Genomic DNA, 20,345 nt, shown 5'->3' on the forward strand with positions numbered 1-20,345 from the left:
AAAATGGAAATTTCATCTCCAGAGGAACCACAGCCTAGAAAGAACCTAATGTTTTGTATGAGATACGATATGATTAGTCCCTATTACAAGAATAAATGTTATCATTACAATTCTTTTTTACTTTGATTACAATATAGTCAATAAAACTAACAGATTTTTTTTTAAGTATAACTAAATACTTTGTTAGGACAAGTAAACTATCTGCTAACATAACATTTCTACTTAGTTCTTATAAGTTGTCGTTTCGTAAATTTTACACTCCACATCCTACTAAATTTAACTACAACGGTCTTGTTATGTTTACAAAGTGTTTTGCAGTCACATATATTATAGCAAAACAATATAGTTGGTATAGCCAGAATCTGGTTACCAGTACGAGACTTTTTTTTCAGAGACGTTCAGTTATTTCGCTTCTATTATCAATGGCAGCATAAATAAGCCGTTGTAACAACGCTTACTTCTGAAAAGTGCGCGCAGTTCCAACAGAATTGAATATTGTTACGAAACGTTCCTCAATAAATCGTTTGCCCATTCTATTGTATTAATTATAACCTTAAGATTTATTACAACGCCTATACAACCGTTTTCTTTATTAAATTCCGTTAACTTACACTTCGCTGACGGCAGCCCTTTGTGCTCTAAGAATTTACAGCTATAGTTTCACATGGCACTTCGCCCTATATTGGCTCTTAGCGTTTCGATCAAAATCACAATGGCTCAATTGAATGCGTGAAGGAAGAGTCTTCTTTGTTGTAGGTGTTATATAGCAGTTATAATATGTCGTTAATCAGGTGGAAATAGAGTTAAGAATTGCAATTTACATGATTCGTATAAGATTTGGACCTTGGTGGAAATTTAAAGTAAATTGGAATTGTAGAATTTTTGGGATCCTTCTACTTTTCATAAATAAACAATAAACCCTTTTCAGTAGGAAAATAATTAACATAATTTATTATGTTAGTCGAAAAATATATTTTTTTATTTTATGAGTCAGTGTGTGTTGAGCAGAGAGTTACCCTTTCCATATATTTTTTAAAGTAGCACATTTATTTTCTGCCTAAATGACTTATCAATTATTTATTAACTAGATGTCCCGCGCGGCTTCGCCCGCGTAAATTTTCCCATAAAAAATAGCTTATGTTCCTAGTACCTACACTTGGTCTACTCTATATAAGTGCCAAATATTGCCATAAAATTGCTCCAGTAGTTCGTAATTTCTAATATTTCCCGCGTTTTTTCCCACATTTTCCTGAGTTTCTTCGGTCGTATTAGTCTTAGCCTATAGTCTTACTCGATAAATGATCTATCTAACACTGATATAATTTTTTAAATCAGACCTGTAATTCCTGAGATTGACGCGTTCAAGCAAACAAAATCTTCAGGTTTATAATATTAGGTAGGTATAGAGTTTTTTAATTATCGGTTGACAAACTCGAGTCTCGATCTAAAAGACTATGAAATGGTATAATATGGTAGTGATGATGATGATGATGATGAATGTAATTTGCATAGTAGCATATGCTTTCCGTTCTTAAAACAACGCCGAAACTCCCAAACTTGTATCTATAAATAATCAGGGGTTCTCTCAGCACCTTCCGAACCACGGTATACCAGGTATACCTCGGTGCAAAATCTTACTTGTTGGTAGCATATGCTTAGAATACTTCTAATGAAACCGAAGTCACCACATGTTTCCCTATAAATTTTGAGGAGTTCCCTCGATTACTTATGGATCCTTCATCAGATCACCACTTTTGTGAATATAATACCAAATTGGGAAGATACCCTATATACCAAAAGAAAAATTTTAAAAATTGGTTTACAAACGGCGGAGTAATTGTCGAATAAAAGAAAACGAACATAACACCTCTCCAATTTTGAAAGTCGGTTAAAATTGTAGCCTATGTGTTATTCTGATGTATAAGCTATATTATTGTAAAGTTTCATTAAAATCCGTTCAGTAGTTTTTGCGTGAAAGAGTAAAAAACATCCATACATCCACACATCCATACATCCAAACAAACTTTCGCCTTTATAATATTAGTAGGAAGTAGGAAGGATGTATACTGTAAGCTTAAGCGAGTAAGAATCGGGATAAAAAAATAATGTTTTCCTTAAAAAACATCTTAAAACAATACAGGGTGTAACAAAACTAGGTGATAATACTTAAAATGTGCATGGGTATATGGAGTTCGCTGTGAAAGAAGCAGCGCTAAAAGGCATCTTTTTTTCACCTTTGTATGGAAAAATTCATGACGCGTGGGCATCGCCTATGCAAATCACAATCAAAATTTGCTCTTTCAGCGCTGCTACTTTTACATTTAACTCTATTTAATATAAGGGTACACACACCCTAAAGTATTATCACTTATGGTCAATTTATAATAGCACAGAGTCGAAGCGCAACGAAGCGGGTGAAGCGTCAAATTCGCAACAAGTCGAACGAATGCGCGCGAATTCGCCAGAGTGCCTACAGAGATGACGCGTAGATTCGCTTGTGTGCGCTTGAATGCGCGAGAATGCGCGCGCACCAAAAAGCGGTGGTCAAGTGAATTCGCGAAAGTGCGCGCGGATGCGCGCGCCTTTTTTAAATTCTCAGAAGTTATATGTGCGTTAACGCTTTGGAGTTAAGAGGATACACCAGGGGCTAGAGAAATGAAAAAAAAGCACGTGTAATATCTATAGCTGTCTCCCTTTCCTCAAGCCTATACCGCAGAACGCGATAGAGACAACTGCAGAAAATCCAGAAAATCAACGATTCGTTGTCCCCTGATTCCTTCTCCAAAACTTAACCGATTTAAGTACTTTTTTCATTAAAGATTTAAAAAAGGCTTGATCTGTGTTCCTATGTTTTGCTTTTTTTGTATAATCTAGCCAAATCTGTTTTCTGGATGTTTGAACACAGCGGAAAATCTGGCCATTTTTTTGGGTTTTTGAACGTTCATATCTTATTTAATAATTAAATTATGAAAAAAAAGAAAACATAGGGACATCGTTAGTTCATCATTAGTGGCCGTAGATATTCAGGAAAAAAATTATAACTCTACTAGCATTATCCAGGGAGGAAACAGGGGACAACATTTGTATGGAAAAAAAGGCGGTGTGGACTCCTCTTAAGGTTTAATTTGTTATGTTCAGTTTTAATAATTCGCTTCGATGCGCTTCGACTCTGCGATAAATTGACCCTTAGTTTTCTTACATTTTGCATTTGCATTTTTCCTTCTTACAAAAGTGCCAGTTAACCAGTAGATCCCCGATAAAGTTAAACAATGGCAATTATTTGCGATAGTATTCCGCACGCAAAGTACATTACGGGCTATTTGCATAAACTAGGACTATCACGTTAGAAAGCCGCAATGGAGGACGCTCACTTATTTCCTGCCACTATCAAACTGTTTACGTTCGTGATTTGTAGTCGCAAATCTACATATGAACGCCGAAATGATTGAAACGGACGATTCAATCGAATCGATTTGAATCAAACGGCTTGCTGTTATTCAATATGGCTATAAAGCTATTTTACGAAGCGTTTATTGTTCTAGTGCGACTTCTGTTATGAAACATTAGAACCTTAATTGTGTATGTGTATGTACTGTATGTGTGCGTCCAAATTTTTTTTATGTTCTGGACATGATAACTCGTATATTAATTACAAAATCTCGCGTCATCACACCTAGACTGACTGATGATGACAAATCTACAAAAAACCTTGACTGACTGATGATAAGTTGATAACACATCTACATACCTATAAAAATTACTATGTTAAAGCACAAATTAATAGGCGTGATAGTTTTTCCGTAAAGTGTGCCACAAAATGTACAGGTTGTGGGATATACTAGTGCTCGCTTCGCTCGTTCTGATTATTTATGGTCATATAAAAACATAATATAATAGAATGCAAGACTTACTGATTAATAATATCAAGAAATATAATGAGAATCCCTCAGCTGGTCACTGTTAAACATTAGTGTCCTAACCCACAATTTTTTTGTTGTTAAATTTTCAATGCAGTCTTGTTCTAAATCATCTCAAGAACATAATTACTGCATTCATAACTCAATACATAATTTTTTGTGGGTTAGTACACGAATGCTTAACAGCGTCCAGTTATGAACTTGCAAAAACGATAGTCATTCCTTCACTTGGAATGTTCGTTATGATAGATCAAACCCGTTGAAGCTCCATCATCAGACCCTTGTCATGAACTAAAGTAATGAAACTAGCCCGCAACCTTCATATACCAATAACCATTAATTTAAGCTAACGGTAATGCGCCCCGCTATAGGATAAGATCGCGAAAAAATTTGAGATGGATCCTAATAGATGGATGAAAAGGGCACAGATATTTGTTAAACTGAGGCATTTACGAATGGATCATGTCCGCATGCATGTTTTTATTTAAAATCAGATTTGTACCCATACATAATATCCTCGTATACCAACTTATCGTAGTTTGTGATACACTGAAGGTGGAGCTCATAGCTTTTCTCTTATAAAATAAGGGAGCAAACGAGCAAACGGGTCACAAAAAGCAACTACCGTCGTCCATGGACACTCGCAACATCAGAAGAGCTGCAGGTACGTTGCCGGCCTTTTAAGAGGCAATACGCTCTTTTCTTGAAGGTTAGCAGGTCGTATAGTATAGGATTCGTTGTATTTTCGTCTTTGTTAGGACTTTGTGCCGTAACTTAGCAACATATTTTGACGCTACGAATATGTATTTGCGTCGTACCATCGAAGAAATTGATTAGTAGACAGTTGACGGACCTACTTAATTTGGTCACTTTATGTCAAAGCCAGTTGCCAGCCAACCAACAGTCAAAACTTGAGAACTAACATTAAATTGACATAACGCCATTACGCCACCAAATGACGTACAGAAAACCATAATGATACAAATCATAAGCTAGTTTTGTTGGGGATAATGGGGGAATATTTAAGTATACTGTAAAATACTTAAAATATATTTCCACTATCCAACCTAAAGTAGATTGGAAGGTATAATTTTCAAACTTAGGTGGTGGATGGGTAATGGCTAGGTTGGAAGATAGGAATAAGTCATTTTGCCGCCCCTCAATTTTGAAGCTCTGGGCAAATGCCCGGCTCGCCCTCCCTTAGATCGGGACCTGGGTCCATCATCTGCCTATGAATTAATTTCTCCGATGGTACAACGCGATGACAAGACGGGTAAAGAATGTTGCAAGCGCCATGTCACTTAGCGAAGACTTTTTTAACTTCCTCTCGGAGCGGAGTGCAGGGGCGCCTTTCCCTTAGGTGCAATGTGTGCGGTGCACACGGGCGCCGCGGTCGTAGGGGCGCCGAGCGCCGCTCGCACTCGGCGCGCGCCCGCGCTGGCCGGCCGCCACGGCCCACGCTTTATTGACCAACGTAATAAGAACTGCGGTTTGCAAATATTTTTGTGTAATATCCGAAGCTCTTCTTATATTTGTAGAATTACAGCAAAGCAAGGCGTGCCGTGAGCGGCTCGGCTTTTGCAATACAAATATTATATTCTTTATTTTTCCATGTGAAATTAACCTTAAAACACATAAATGAAGATTATATTATTTGGTGTAATAGTGAGTGTCCTATCGCTCGTTTTTTCAAAATTAAAAAAAAATAAAATAAAATTAAAGTAGTAGGAGGATTTGGATTTAGATACAAAAAAGCACAGTGTTCTAATTTAGAAAACAAACTGTGCCATGCTGGCTCTTCGGATGTAGAGAAGTTAGAGCTCTTCAATGAAATCAAATAATGAAATCGAATTAATACCGATGTTGTGATGATGTGATGTTTAGTAGAATAGAACATGAAATTTAAAGTAAAATTGAAGTACTTAAGCGATATAAAATTTACGTTTTGGGGTTAGGCTTGTTAGAGTCAGTCAAGACTCTAGAGCACATCATGGTCAAAACCGAAAAAAATTTCAATCTACAAACAAATAACAATAGAGTTTGTTATCTATTTTATATTGGAGAAATTTGACAGTACCTATGTGGATGTGCTATTATAGTCCTCACCCTTAAGCGGCCGGACAAACTGTACTTTTACTTTGTACCCATTTCATTTTGACCGCGCGCTTGCTTGTTAATGGCGTTAGGGTAATGTTTGCACACGGGCGTCACATGGGCTAGAGACGGCCCTGGCGGAGTGCTCTACTCTGTCAGGACTCAGGCCCTACCCATTAATTCGCTTACTATTGTACCTATATCGCGTCACGCCGAACAGAAACTTCAATGCATCTCGGCTAAAGGACAGGTCCTTGGTGATCAGGATCAAAGATGCTTCATGGGCAGGGGATGACATTCTGTCTGAAATCTGGATCTTAGAATAAAAGATGTAATGTTTGTCGCCAGGTCGTGCGATAGAGCGCGTGTGCGCGGGCGCGGACGGCACGGGCGCGGGGATGGTGGCGGCGGCGCGCGCGCTACTCGCCTCCGTCACCAGGGTGTTGCTGCTGGCCGACATGGTGGTCGTCCGACAACTGCTACTCGCCAAGGATAAGGTATACATAACAGTTCTTGAACACTATACTAACTATACAAAAAGTATAATTAACAGGGTTCTGCTGCTGGCCGACATGGTGGTCGTCCGACAGTTGCTACTCGCCAATGATTAGGTATACCTGCTTTATGTAGAGTAGCCGTGAGACCATCTTGGAATGGAAGCATTTGCCTATGATGTGACATCGTGGACTTTGAACATTAAATTTTTATTATAATATCAAAAAAATGAGCAGAGGTTTGTTCGTACAAAATCGTATCCGTGGTTGTTACATTACAAGCTCGTCGAATCCCTTTCTAGTTTCTACCTTGATTTACTACAAGTTGATTTGCTGTAAATAGCCAAAGCAGTGATCGCCGAAATAATAATGTACTATTAATTAATATAATTAAAAAAACAAAGAAATTAACAAATCTACGTTACCGGTAGCCCTAGCACGGCCACCAGTAGAAATGCGATAGTATAGACAAACTATGGACATAAATTAAAGGTGCCGTTCCGATGTTTACCGCGGCCAATCGCGACCGACAAAAAATCAATTAAAATGCCACTTTATGACAGACTATAGTCATATGTCATAGAGTAGAATATTATTTGAATTTTTAGGACTATAGTCTGTCATAAAGTGGCATTTTAATTGAATTTTTGGGAACGAAAAAAGATCGGAACGCTACCTTAAGTTTATATCCACAGTTTGTACATACTTTCGCATTTCTACTGGTGGCCGTGCTACTGGTTATTTGTTTTATCAAGTCAACTCAACATAACCCTACCTAAACATGTAGGTTTGCCAACTGCCTATGAATCAATTTCCTCTAATAGTACAAGCCTCGCAGAGTCCCTGCAACTATGGTCACTCATTTCCACTAACCAACACTTTGCACAGACCACAATGAACTAAAAATATAGAGCCAAAGTGTTGTAGCGTGAAAACGCAAATGCACGAAAACTATAGTTTCGGTTTATTTCCAAATACGAGCATAAAACGGATGCAACAGTGAAGTTGCGGTATACAAAGGATTAAAACCACCGCAATACTAGCATTTTTTTAGTGTATCACACTTTTAATTTATCATTCAGTGAATAAATCAACCTTGAGGGATGAACATGAGTTTTTAAATCTTGTTTAAATGGTGTTTAGTTTATACAGCTGACAGCTCCTATACATTTGATATCTTGTATTCGTTAACGTAACGATATCGTAATTTGTAGCTAATACAGGAACTCATGCATCAGTCATCTCTCTGGTTTATGTAATTGATTGTACCGTTGATTGTTGGTGGAAATGCATGTTGAACACTAATAAAATACAATTTGCGTGCACTTTTTCCACTATATTAAGAAATTATTAACAAATTACACGACCGGTTTCGAAATTAATCATCTTCAGGTGTACTTAGTGTAAGTAGTTTTACAAAATTAAATATAATCAAAACAAATATATATCTCTCTGGTTATTTAAAAAAAAATCGTTGAAGTAGTCACTAATTGATATTAGAACTCTCGACAGTATTAGTACGGTAATGCTCATCTCATCTGGCAGGTTGCGAGGTCGCTGGATCGGTTGGAGTCAGTGACGAACTTTGCCGAGTTCGTCCGAGCGTTCACGGAGTTCGGTGGTGGCATGGTGGAGCTGGCGCGGCTGACGGCCGAGAGACGAGCAGACCTCAGAGACGAGAGGAGAAGAGCACAAGTGGCGGCCGCGAGGAACGTTCTAGAACGTTCCACGCTGATGCTCCTCACTTCTTCTAAGGTGAGCAGTCCAATCGGAGTGGTGTAGGATTAATGAGCAAAACCTAAACTTTTTCAGTGGTTCATACGTTTTGTATATACATCTTATTCTTTTATAAAAACCATAGATTTATCATTGGTAAAACCATTTTTTTGAAGATTTCTTATTGGTCTCCGTTAAAAACGGTAGGACCAATATGTTATTACCTCCCAAGATTTCAATGAAAACGCTATAACTACCAACAAAGGAATCAGCTTTCAATATTTCATGATTCAGAATTACGCCACAAGGCATCTCTCTGTTCATGGAATACCTAACATGTAAGGTAAGATTGTTCCAGCTTCCGGACATGCAACTGTTATTTGCTTGAGAGGCTCACGGGTTTGCAGAAATTCACAGCTCAACGGCCAATATTTCGTATGCTCAGTGACCGGTAATCACTTAAACTGAAGCTACGTTGAACCGATACGTCGTCGAAACGTAATAAAGGGTCAGAGCCTTAAGCCAAGACGTTTCCTTTAACTATAACAACTATATAAAACCGCCGAACAATGGAATCGACATATTATAGATTAATGTTATGAAGTTGATGTTCGACTCGTGTAATGTCAATTCCATACATTTTGATTGACGATTTTGAATGAAGAAAAAATTTTGACCAGCGGCTCAGTTTTTATTCAACATAGCAACGTGGTGCGGCGATGCAATGCATTTTTAACCCCCGACAAAAAAGAGGGGTGTTATAAGTTTGATTAAATGAGTCATTCGAAACTGAGCTTTATTTTTTACACAAGAAGATACACATTGAATTGACAGATTGCTGTCATGTCAGGCTTGTTCCGAATATTCATGAGTGTATCGCGAATCGCGACGCATCGACGACATCATACATCTGCGTTGCGGCAACGTGCGACAGTAAAATACGCGGTGGAAACAAAGTAATACCCTTCCACTTCGGCTTTTGTCTATCGTTTCGTTAAAACACCACGTTTGAGAAGGCAACGTATCAATGTATCAATGTGACATATAAATCTCTAATATATAAAATTCTCGTGTCATAATGTTAGGCCGCGTACTCCTCCGAAACGGCTTTACTGATTTTAACCAAATTTTATATACATATTCAGTGGGTCTGAGAATCGGCTACTGGGTACTTTTTATATTGATAAGTGCATTCGTTTAATAAATAATAGTAAATTATTACAACTCGAGACTGACGGCGACCATTCTTTGTGCGACGGGATAGCGATGGACGTTGCCATACTTATTTAGTCACTTCAATAAAATAATACGTGTGAAATACTTTATATGGCAAAGAAACATTTGCCGGGACAGCTAGTATGTATCTAAAATATCGTACTGTAGACGCTACGGCAACGAATCGGAGCGATGTGGCCTCCTTCTCTGATACAAATCTAGTTTGCATCACGCAAAAGTTGAGCTTTATTCTGTTATAGCTACGGTTCATCTACGGCTACACATAAAATACTCATTTTTTCATTTCAAATTATTTTTTCGGTCCTAAAGCCCCCATTTATACAAAAACACTATTTCAAATTATATCACTCACTTCATCCACTCATGCCTGCAATTCAAATCTTTTCTCGACATGCAGTGGCAAAATTGAAATCTATTTTAAATAAGTAAACAATAGCAGCGAGAAACCATAAATAAATGTTCAGGTCTGATTTGACCCGCGCCAAATTAAGCTCATCTTTCGGCGACTCGGTCATCAATTATGTACGCACCCACTGGAACGGGACCGACGTCTAACAACTCACTTATCCTTTTTATTGAAAAACAATACTCGAACACCGAAAAACAGAAACAAAAATAGCGCTAGCGAACAACTCCCAAATTATGCAATCGAGATTCGTTTTGTTTGCATAAGCAGATGCGGTTAAGCTATCTTTGAAAACACCGATGTTTTAGCATCGACGGAAATTCCGGAAAGATAAACAAACGGTATTCCAGTGGTATTCCAATGTGCAATATTCGAAATATTTAAACACACTCGCTGGATATATTTTTTTTCATTATCACATTATGCACTGTACCTATATGAGCGGCTCTAGTGGCATTTTCTGCTAACCTAAAACCTAAGAGTAGGTTCACACGGCACAATCCTGCACGTTTTTTTGCAGTATACGTCTTAACGAATAAATAGTGGTGAATACAATGTATATAGAACCATTAGATTTGTTGCAGACTGCAGCACAATCGGCGTATGAATGTTAGGACGTATACTGCCAAAACGTGCAGGATTGTGCCGTGTGAACCTGGCCTTACTGTTTCGATTTCAAATATTTACAAATCTTAATTTAAGAAAAAACATGAGAAATAGAATTTAAAAACTCTAAAACATTTACAGACGCACAATTATAAAGATTAGTACTATCTAATCTTGTTTTCCTTCGTACTACTTTTCGCATCGCGATTTTATCGTAATATATTTTTAATCTAATATCTTACAATATAAAAATACGAGGTACATTCAAGATAAGAATGCTAATCTGGATGCACAATAACAAAATGCCCTAGGCCCTACACCCGCGGGCTCCAGCGTGAATTCCTTTAGATTTTTTTTAATACTATGTCGAAGCGGGTATTAAAAGCTCGCTGACCCGAAGAGCGGTTATTGTTTTTGACTGCATCAAAATTCGAAAGCCACAGCGTAGCGTTATTAATGTATTATTAATGCTTCAATTACCGTGCTCACCGTAATATATTATCCCAAAGAGGGTGTTGTTGGAACATTTTTCAAGTTTTCGCTTTGAATTATTCAATGATTTTGAACGGACAGGAATATTTTGCATAAACCTTTTTCTTTTTTCTTAGCATATAGCCTATATGTCTTTATTTCGTCTTGTCTTATAACAATAGCTATACAGAGTGTAACAAAACTAAGTGATAATACGTTAGTGTTAAAACTTTTTAATCGCGACATAACGCGACTTATTCTAGTAGTAATGCTACTACGCGTTAAGTCTCGATTAAAAAGTTTTAATTATAATGCAACGCGAAATTTTAAAATGAATACTTTAGGGTGTGTACGTTTTCATTGTAAAGAGTTCACTGTGAAAGTAGCAGCGCTGAAGTACCAATTTTTTTTTCACTGTTGTATAGGCAAGCGCCCCAGCGTCACGAGTTTCCCCATACAAAGGTGAAAAAAAATTTTGGTCTTTGAGCGCTGCTACTTTCACAATGAACTCTACAAGGAACACATACACGTTAGTTACACCTAGATGACGCCCGCAACTCTGTTGAGATATAATTCGTTTGTCGTGCGGAAACTGTACATTTTTCCGGGATGAAAAGTATCCTTCCTTTCCCGAGACTATAAGTATCTCCATACCAAATTTAAACAAAATCGGTTTGGCCGTTAAAAGGTTACAGGCAGACTGACACACTTTCTTTATAATATTATTAGTAGCTATCTCTACTTATAATATTACTAGCTGTCCCGGCAATATATATATAGATTAATGTTATGAAGTTGATGTTCGACTCGTGTAATGTCAATTCCATACATTTTGATTGGCGATTCTATAAAACGAAGCAATGAAGAAAAAATTTTGACCAGCGGCTCAGTTTTTATTCAACATAGCAACGTGGTGCGGCGATGCAATGCATTTTTAACCCCCGACAAAAAAGAGGGGTGTTATAAGTTTGATTAAATGAGTCATTCGAAACTGAGCTTTATTTATTACACAAGAAGATACACATTGAATTGACAGATTGCTATAATATTACTAGCTGTCCCGGCAAACATTATTTCGCCATAAAATGATTTTCCCTGTTTTCCTGCTTTTCTCTTAAAGATTTTTCTAAATTTTTTTTCTATAGATCTCACGGAGCCCTAGACCTTTCCAACGAATGCAAAACCGTGGAAATCAGTTCGTGCGTTCTGGAGTTATAGCGTCAGGAAGGAAAACCCGACTTATTTTTATATATTAGATAAATGTTGTATGGATATTAGTAGCTATCTCTTAGAAAGCCTTAATGATAAATACCAAATACATTAGGCTTTAGACTTGGAACGGTGCCACTAGGAATACTATCTTAGAGATGTTTCACAATAAATAAGATGCTCTGGTATCGATCGAAATCCAGCCCGATATCCTACATTTATCCACAACTGGCATGTATTAGGTCAGACCATATTTGGGGCTAATTTGACAGTATTTATATAGGTTGTGCCAATTGCTTCTGGATGGGATCCAAATAGGACGATCGACGAGTACTAAATGGGCGAAATTTTTACACTGTCGTCAATATACATCCTTGAGCTATACTTTTCGAAGTACTTTTTATTTATTTTTTTATTTAATTCAGGCATCTTGACCTGATTCCATAATATGGTGAAAGATTTATGTTGTCTATGGACCCATAATGCCCCTGATATCCCTTACCAAAAAAAATACTCTACAAACACAAGAGTACTACAACAGACAATTTGCTTTTTGCAAAAAACTTTTTTAGAAGTCCGTGTAAAAAAAGAAAAATGGACACCGATTCTCTTAGATGACAACGCTGTTTTTCTCAATGTAACCTACCTTTTTTCTTAGACGTGTATGCGGCATCCGGGGAGCGCGTCGGCCAGGGAAAACCGGGACACGGTGTTCTGTCAGATGAGGAGGGCCATGGACCTCATACACTACGTGGTGCGCGACGGCCTGCCCGGACACGAGGAACACTCGCAGGAGGTTTGACTATCTAGCTCTTGCTTACTTAATCTACTACATTAAAAAAAAACTTAAATGTAGTAAATGTCCATCTTCATAATATTTTATATTAATTACAAAATTATGGTGGCGTCCACAAGTTGCTAATGACGCTACAATAATAAGTTCTAACTTTACATAGATACTTACTATTATTTTCGTTACTAATAATTGTTAAGATTAAGTATACATTAGATTCCAACCTGTATCTTTAAATCCTTGATAATTAATCTGTTAAAAGTGTTTATATCTAGTAAATACTTAGCGTAAGTGTTTATAATATTTTTTACGAACAAACTTAACAGGTCTTACACACAGTCGATGTGAGAAGTTAAAATATTGTTTTTTATTCTATCACTTCTTATATTTTACTTCTACGCATGAGAAATAGCCCTTAATGCTTCCTTAAATTCACTCAACAGTCACTTAGTAGTTTCGCTTCATATTTCTATCTTGAATTCAGAACACTGAATGCATTTAGAGCGCACTAAAATGGTGCGAAATGAAAAATTAATTCAGACTACAAAATGGCGCTTAAAGCTGTCTCGAGCCAGGATGCACATCTACTAATTGCCTTTCTAATAGAGCTAGACGTAGAAGCAATATTTTACGAAGCTGATAACAGAAAAAGCTGTAATTAAGGAAAGTGTCTGCAATTTACAGCTCATATTATATTATTACTAGACAGGTGCAGGTTCTCACAATTTTGAATCATATAAAGAAATACTGTAACGTAATAACTATATAGAAATAGCACACAATATTTATTTTTCTTTGGTTTTCTCACTAGTAAGTATATCTATAGGTTTATCTCTGAGGGTTTAGCTATAGAATTTTAGTGCTATGCTGTCCTAAATATTTTCAGTTACTAGGGCAAGACTGACGAAATATTTCGATTCCGATATTTAGCGATAATAGTTACTTAATGAACTCATAAACCAAATTTATAACCAGCGATTAAATCTATAATAAAAAGTGATTAGGAATCACAATGTCGAAAGTTAATAAAGTGGAAGTAGCGATAATTCAATGGGAAACATAATGGGAGTTAAACACGAGTTTAAAACTACCGTCTCCCCAACCTAATTCGAGGCATTAAGCTGTCGATTCCAGTCAGCGTCTTGCGATATAATGGCAATCGTTAACGAGAAGTCCTTCAGTAACAACGTAATATCTTTTGAAAGATTGAGTAAAATTTTGTTGTCCATTAAACGAGTTAAGGCTTTTGTCTTTGTTCGTTAGATTGCTCGCGACTGAATGGAAATATTTTACCGCAATAAGACATGCCTGTATCTGTTCTTCCATGTAAACTATTATGTATCTATCCGCCTCCGTGGTCTAGTGGTACAGAGCGCGTTGGAAACATGTTATTTCCAAGTTTGGTTAGGACAATGCAGGCTGATCACCTGATTGTCTGACAAGTAAGATGATCCATGCGTCGGATGGGCATGTAAAAAGTCGGTCCTGCGCCTGATCTCTCGCCGGTCGTGTCGGTCTTCCGTCCCACTGGGTTATGAGAGTAAAGGAATAGAGAGTGCTCTTGTGTACTGCGCACACACTTGGGCACTATAAAATTACTCCTGCGTAGCTGGCCTGGTTTCAATGAAACCGGCCACCGTCACCGAAACCGGTGTGGGAGTTATTATTATTATTATAAATTATTATTATGTATCTATGTAGGTAATGACGTTTAAATGACCAGGAAAAATCGAAGCTTAATAACTTTTTTAACGTAACAAATCGGACGGCAAAAAAAAAAGTATGCTGAAAAAATAAACAAAACCTAGGAGGAATACTTCTTACTTCATACTTCATGCCTTTTTAAGGCATGAAGTATGAATTCAGGAATGTTTGTGTGACGTGAAACATTTTCAATGTTTCACAAAGTCATATTCAGTAGATATCGGTGACAATGTGTGTCACGTAGTTTACGACTTCCCACAAACCCCGCAATGGATACGTCTTATATGAGTCTTATTTGTATTCCACTGGCTTCTATGCTTTCTAGAGATGCGTATGGACTATTTATTATGACCCTTCTTAGTGCTACTCCTTAAATATAAAGCAGTATAATAATTAGTTAATACTACTTAAATAAGTTTTTTACACATGAAGAAACTGATTTTAACAAAACTTGCAATCACAATCTTGCACTTTACTTAGCATTCAGTTTTGTTTCTTTAAGATTGGTCCTTACCTTTGTTTTGTTTAAATAATAATAATATAATATCTATGGACGCTTCACACCACGTCATTCTGGCCCCGTGCTAAGTAGATACCTAAAGGACTTGTGTTACAGGTACCAGACAACGGAAATATATTTAATACTTTTATACTATACATATATTTAAGATTTTTATTATATCATACACATATTTAATACACATCCAGACCCGGGAACATTGAAAACTTTTTGTTCCGTCGGCGGGATTCGAACCTGCGACCCCCGGCTTGAGCTACCAACGCGCTCACCACTGAGCCACAGAGGTCGTCAAAAATCTAAATCTAAAACATAAACACAATTTTATTTCTCTTGTAGTTGCAACCTTTCTCGGATAGTCACCAGCAGGTATAAGTCTCAAATGTAGGTAGATGAGTGCATTTTCTCTTTCCAACGTCTCAGGCGAATAAAAAATGTATTATTCGATTTCCGTCGCATTTCTTACTATTAGAAACGAAGTTACTCGCAGTCTCGCTGCGGCAAAATGTAGATCTAAATTAAAGTTGTCCCCTATAAAATGTAGTTGATCTAAATTTATTTTATATAATTATTTCGATGCTGAGCATTTGATATTTTGGCAACATAATATATCTTTAATTTTATTTGAACCAACTCATAAAATAACTATTTCAAAATATTAAAGTTCTTCATGAGAACGACTGAAAACTACTGATAATTGATAGTAATTTGAATAAATATTGAATTTAATCGTAGCTGGAAATTAATATCCAATATCCTACACCAATATTATTACAATTAATAATCATAATATCACTAATTAACAATGATTCGAGGTATACTGCCGGAGGCACAGGTGTATAATAGGATTTAGCCTGGGGCTTAAACCGAACCTTGTACAACTACAAGGAAATTGGATAGCTAACTTTACTCGTACGGCTTAAGATGTTACTTTGTTTAATGTAATGTGACGTCACAGCGTAGGTCGTAGATGAGTCGTGACGTCTCTGTGACTGTTTATTATATTTTGTATCTATGTTCAAATAAAATTATAACTATAAAATATTTTAAAATAGTTATTATTGCTTGGTTGTTATCACTATTATCTTTTGTTAAGAATATTGCTCGGCTGAAAAGTGTAAACAGTAGATAGGTAGTACATAGAAAAACTTTGTAACGTCCTGACCCTTGTACATAGATTTTAAGAAAAATAGAAGTATTTTTTAATAAATTGCATCATTAAAAATATGTTAAATCTATAATACATCTTTTATCCACCTGAGACCTTCTTATCATTTTACGTGTGCTTCAAAAATACGCTTTTAGAATACTTACATGTAAAACTCTGTCATCTAAAATCACAGTAACAGAGGAATAAGGAAATTTTAAGCACTTTTCATATCAAATTACGTAGGTATTTGTTCGTCCTCACAAAAGCTCGCTGAAGCACGCTAGTCAAACTAAGCTCGCTTCGGCTAAAAGCTTTGCTTGAGCAAAAGAATAAAACTAAGCCAAAACGAATTCTAAGATAGAATATTATGCTTTAAGGGAGCTAATAAACACGCATACGCTTGTGGGTAAAATATGTTCAACACATAAATTCACCAATGATTGGCACTTAGATGTTATTTTGATAAATATAGTTTCGTTTTAATATATTTTGATTGACGCCGAGCCTAACCCTTTCCTTTGGTCCACTTTTAGTAACACGCAAACTTTTGCGAGTATAATAAATTTGTGCCTGAACGGAGAATATACTATAACAGAGACTTATACCACAGTATAGCAATATTAGATGTCATATTGCTATACTGTGCTTATACCGCTAACTGGCACATTTCCTTTTTCGATTGAAGTAGTTACTTTTAAAATAAATTAAAGTGGCAATAACTGGAAGAGTGCCAATGATTGGGCTTTATCCTGGGCTTAAATATGTACACCATTTTCTGTCCGATTTATTTTCCAAACAAGAATAAATTTTGCGAGATTTTCGAGTAGATTAACTGCAGCTGTCAAATTCGAAAAAGGAACAAATTTATTCTCGTTTGTGTGCGGCCTGCGTTGTTTTTAACGAGTTTTGGTCCATTAGGCGGCGCAGTGGGAGTCGGGCACGGCGCTCGGGGCGCTACGGGGGCTGTCGACGCAAGTGCGGGCAGCGCGGGCGCGCGGGGGCGCCGACAGCGGCCGCCGAAGAGCGCTGGCCGCGACCCTGAGGGCCCTAGTGGAGAGGACGCACGATTTCACAGACTCTGCGTACACCTCACACGAGCACAGGCAAAGAATACTGGCCCTTGCCGAACGGATAGCGTACGAATTAGAAAGGCTCGTCGCCGTCGCTGTCACTTTAGTGAGAACCTACTTTATACACACCAGATTTATTTTCATGTCTATTTCAAGAAATCACACATCACAATTCAATAATAGTCAATCAATATCGAGAGTCTGTTCCCAGAACTAAACTCAACGAAACGCGAATTTTCATTTGGCGATGTATTTTATTCAAAACAAAACTTAAATGTCTAAAAGGTCTAGCATTTAAATTTAAAAGCGAATAATATGCAACGTCACATTTTCGTCTAAACTGTAATCAACACATTGTCCAACTGAATCAATATAAGGTTTTCAACTTGAATTTCACTACATATCTACAGCTCTCTATTAAACTCTACCATAATATAATAAAGCAGACCCAACTTTTCCTTTTATTCATAACTTTGTTTCTCTACTCGTATGCATTCAACATTATTTAAGATAATAACTTTGATCAAGTTTTTGTGAGTTTATCTTGGGTAAGTAGGCCCTTCTCTACATTATATTCGCCCGATAAACTCTTCCTCTGTTTACCCTTACCTACAAAACGGCCAAACCAACGAAGCATACCTTCCCCTATTTTTGTTACCATATTTCGCTATGGTATTTTGTTTTATCTTATCTCTGAAAAGATTTTGTCTCATGAACCTTTTTGTATATGAGAAAAAAATTACAATGAACATTCGTCAATTTAGGTCGCTCTTCTTTTAATAACGTAAATTTTTAATAATTCTATTATATCGATTAATAACAATATTGTATCGATACTTTGCACTATTATTACAAGTAATTTCACTCGTCCTCGGCCAACTTAAATTATACTGCAGTGTAATAATAGACTGTCTATGTTGTTATGCTGTATTTCACTGCTAAACATTTGATAAGTTGCAATATAACTGACCTAATTGTTAAAACTGAAAAAGTATTACCATGCCATCAGTCATAACAAACTGTTCAGAGATTGTAAGATTATAAAACGCAGTTAAAAAGTTTTCGAAATGAAAACTTATTACAATAAAAACAAATCCCTATACCTGCACTGGCAGCTAAGCAAACGAATAAAAAATATAAATTTCAAAATTGGAACACAATTTTAGGAAGAGCAAGGCGGTAGTGGTGCGGCGCTAGAGAGCGCGTGCGCCGGCGCGACCAGCGCGGCCACGGAACTGGAGAAAGCGCTCGTAGTGGCCGCCAGGGACCAAGCCCGAGACCTGGCGCCTCTAGCCGAGGAAGCGAGGAAACTCGCCTCGGACCTAGCGCACATAGGTAACCAACGACAAAAAATAGGTACAGTGTGATTGCCTAACACGCGAACACTTGAGTGTAGTTTCCGGAATTCTTGAATCTTCCAATTCGTAACACACTAACACGATACACACGAGAGTGTTCGCTTATTAATTCACTAATCCCGACACCTATTAAATGCAGAATGCAACAACACTTTGTTTTCCAGCAAGTTCCTGCGGTGAGAGAGAATCAGAGAGACTGCATAGTATCGCCAGCCGACTACACGAACAGTTAGATCATATCATAGAGGCAGGTCACTTTGTTACGGCCTCCCCGCGGCCACACTTTTTTAAAAGTAGATAATAATCGCGCCGATGCTCGGTCGTTTATCACCCGTCGCACTTCCTTCGCTTCCAAAAAATGGACGCTGACACAAAATATATGATTGGTGATCAGTAAAAAGTCAGTCCGATTTTATCTACCTTACAAAAAGTTACGTGAGGCGAGGCCTACTATGTTTTTTCTCCAAAACGAATCGATACGTACTAAGTTCTTCTATATGCCACAGGTTTGCAAATTACTAAGGCATATAGCGATGTCGGAGACCCTTCAAGTTAGCGCGAAATTCGCCGAAATCAATTTGAGGATATACGGACCTCAAGTGGTGACGGCGGCGCGCACGCTGGCGGCGCATCCGAGTAGCGCGGCGGCGAGAGAGAACCTCGACGTGTTCGTGGACATGTGGGCCTGGCTGCTCTCCGACTCCGCCCGCCTCGCCAAGGAGCTCCTAGACCTCACGGAGGAGAGGCCCGACAAGCAGCAGTACAGCAGCCTCCCGAGGCCAGGAGTGAGTGTCGTTCCCTTATTTTGATCGAAAAATTTAAATCGTTACTTACCCGAGTCGTTTGTGCAGAAACACGGCACAACGAGCAAACCCCTGAAGGCTGTGAAATTAGATACGGAGGAGCAGGCGAAAATAGCAAAATCAGGCCTAGAAATGAAAATGATGTCGTCGGAAATGGACGCGGAAACGGAAAAGTGGCAGGGCGCCGATGAGAACAACGATATCGTGAAGAGGTATGTCGCTATGAAAATACATCGTGTGTTTTTACATATTTTGATGTATCCTTTATTTTAGGGCGAAAAATATGTCTTCCATGGCCTTCGCTATGTATCAGTTTACGAAAGGTGAAGGCCGTCTCAACACAACTCAAGACCTCTTCACACAAGCGGAATATTTTGCGGAGGAAGCTAATAGGCTTTATAAAATAGTTCGGCAATTTTCTTATCAGGTAATAACTATAACGCTTTGGAGTTGCACTTGTTCAATTTTGCGGTGTTGGGTCTATATTCATGGTGAGTTTACTTTAAGGTGCCCGCGGGGACGGTAAAAAAAGAGCTATTGGAGCACTTAGACAAAGTTCCTACATACGTCCAGCAGCTGCAATTCACTGTCAAGGAGCCGACAGTGGGGAGAGCGGCTACCTTTAGTAAAGTAGATAACGTTATACAAGAAACTAAGCACCTCATGAACGTGATCAGCAAAGTGGTGACGACGTGTTTCGACTGCGCGAATAAGGTGATACAGACGACTGTTACATTTTTAGTGCTATTACTAAGTTTTTTTTACAAACATCACATGGCACTTTTTATGAGTATAGAGAAA

The 20,345-nt window shown here is 37.7% G+C and overlaps 1 protein-coding gene across 13 annotated transcripts in view; it reads left to right on the top strand.

Annotated features, from left to right (window-relative positions):
- Positions 1–20,345, top strand: part of LOC121730155 (alpha-catulin) — a 112,336-nt gene that overhangs the window by 87,302 nt on the left and 4,689 nt on the right. For 7 of the 13 annotated variants that reach the window (XM_042119047.1, XM_042119048.1, XM_042119055.1 and 4 more), the window contains exons 3-13: positions 6,360–6,508; positions 8,051–8,260; positions 12,808–12,945; positions 15,503–15,532; positions 17,232–17,489; positions 18,550–18,739; positions 18,906–18,988; positions 19,248–19,526; positions 19,593–19,756; positions 19,818–19,971; positions 20,052–20,258. In XM_042119047.1, the coding sequence (XP_041974981.1) occupies positions 6,360–6,508; positions 8,051–8,260; positions 12,808–12,945; positions 15,503–15,532; positions 17,232–17,489; positions 18,550–18,739; positions 18,906–18,988; positions 19,248–19,526; positions 19,593–19,756; positions 19,818–19,971; positions 20,052–20,258 (1,862 nt within the window). Of the gene's footprint in view, positions 1–6,359; positions 6,509–8,050; positions 8,261–12,807; positions 12,946–13,268; positions 13,287–15,502; positions 15,533–17,231; positions 17,490–18,549; positions 18,740–18,905; positions 18,989–19,247; positions 19,527–19,592; positions 19,757–19,817; positions 19,972–20,051; positions 20,259–20,345 lie in introns of all 13 variants that reach the window. The other 6 variants (XM_042119052.1, XM_042119059.1, XM_042119060.1 and 3 more) reach the window with 4 other exon arrangements.

This window comes from Aricia agestis, chromosome 9 (assembly GCF_905147365.1).
Source record: "Aricia agestis chromosome 9, ilAriAges1.1, whole genome shotgun sequence".
NCBI classification, from domain to species: Eukaryota; Metazoa; Arthropoda; class Insecta; order Lepidoptera; family Lycaenidae; genus Aricia; species Aricia agestis.